Below are 513 nucleotides of genomic sequence, written 5' to 3' on the forward strand. Positions count from 1 at the left end.
AGTTACGATGTTACAGACTTCAAATGATGTACAAAATTTCAATCTCTGAAACGTGCATACAAAACAGTAGTAGACCACAATAACCAAAGTGGTAATAACCCTAAAAAATGGGAATATTTTCAGGTATTACATATTTTTAATAATTATTTTTATATAAAGGCATATTATATATCTGTTGATTTAAAAATTATATTTAATAATAGACATAAATGTAGAAATGAAATAATATTTTGTATTTTTTTCTTTTTTTTTTTTGTTTCAGATTATGCAAGAACTATTTTGGGATAAGCCGTGGGTGCAACCAATGACAGTAGCTGGATCTCATATTGATACAATTGATTCTTCTTTCTGTTCTTATAAAAACTAGTTATAATTACAATAGAGTTAAACAGAAATGCTTTATTTTCAGTTCATAGTATATATATATACAGGGTGAATATTATATACCGGAACACCTGAATATCTCGAAAACAAAGCGTTGTATAAAAAAATGTTAAATACAAAAGTTGTAGG

At 25.9% G+C, this 513-nt stretch overlaps 1 protein-coding gene across 1 annotated transcript in view; it reads left to right on the forward strand.

Moving 5' to 3' along the window:
* The window catches only part of LOC116853284 (trihelix transcription factor GT-4-like), a 1,465-nt gene extending 1,098 nt beyond the window's left edge, over nt 1–367 (forward strand). Inside the window, exons 4-5 of the mRNA XM_032834281.1 lie at nt 36–123; nt 263–367. Coding sequence (XP_032690172.1) covers nt 36–123; nt 263–367 — 193 coding nt within the window. The remainder of the gene's footprint in view (nt 1–35; nt 124–262) is intronic.
* Nucleotides 368–513: the final 146 nt, after the last annotated feature.

This window comes from Odontomachus brunneus, unplaced genomic scaffold (genome assembly GCF_010583005.1).
Source record: "Odontomachus brunneus isolate Ranch 3 - 2012 unplaced genomic scaffold, Obru_v1 Obru_scaffold_300, whole genome shotgun sequence".
NCBI classification, from domain to species: Eukaryota; Metazoa; Arthropoda; class Insecta; order Hymenoptera; family Formicidae; genus Odontomachus; species Odontomachus brunneus.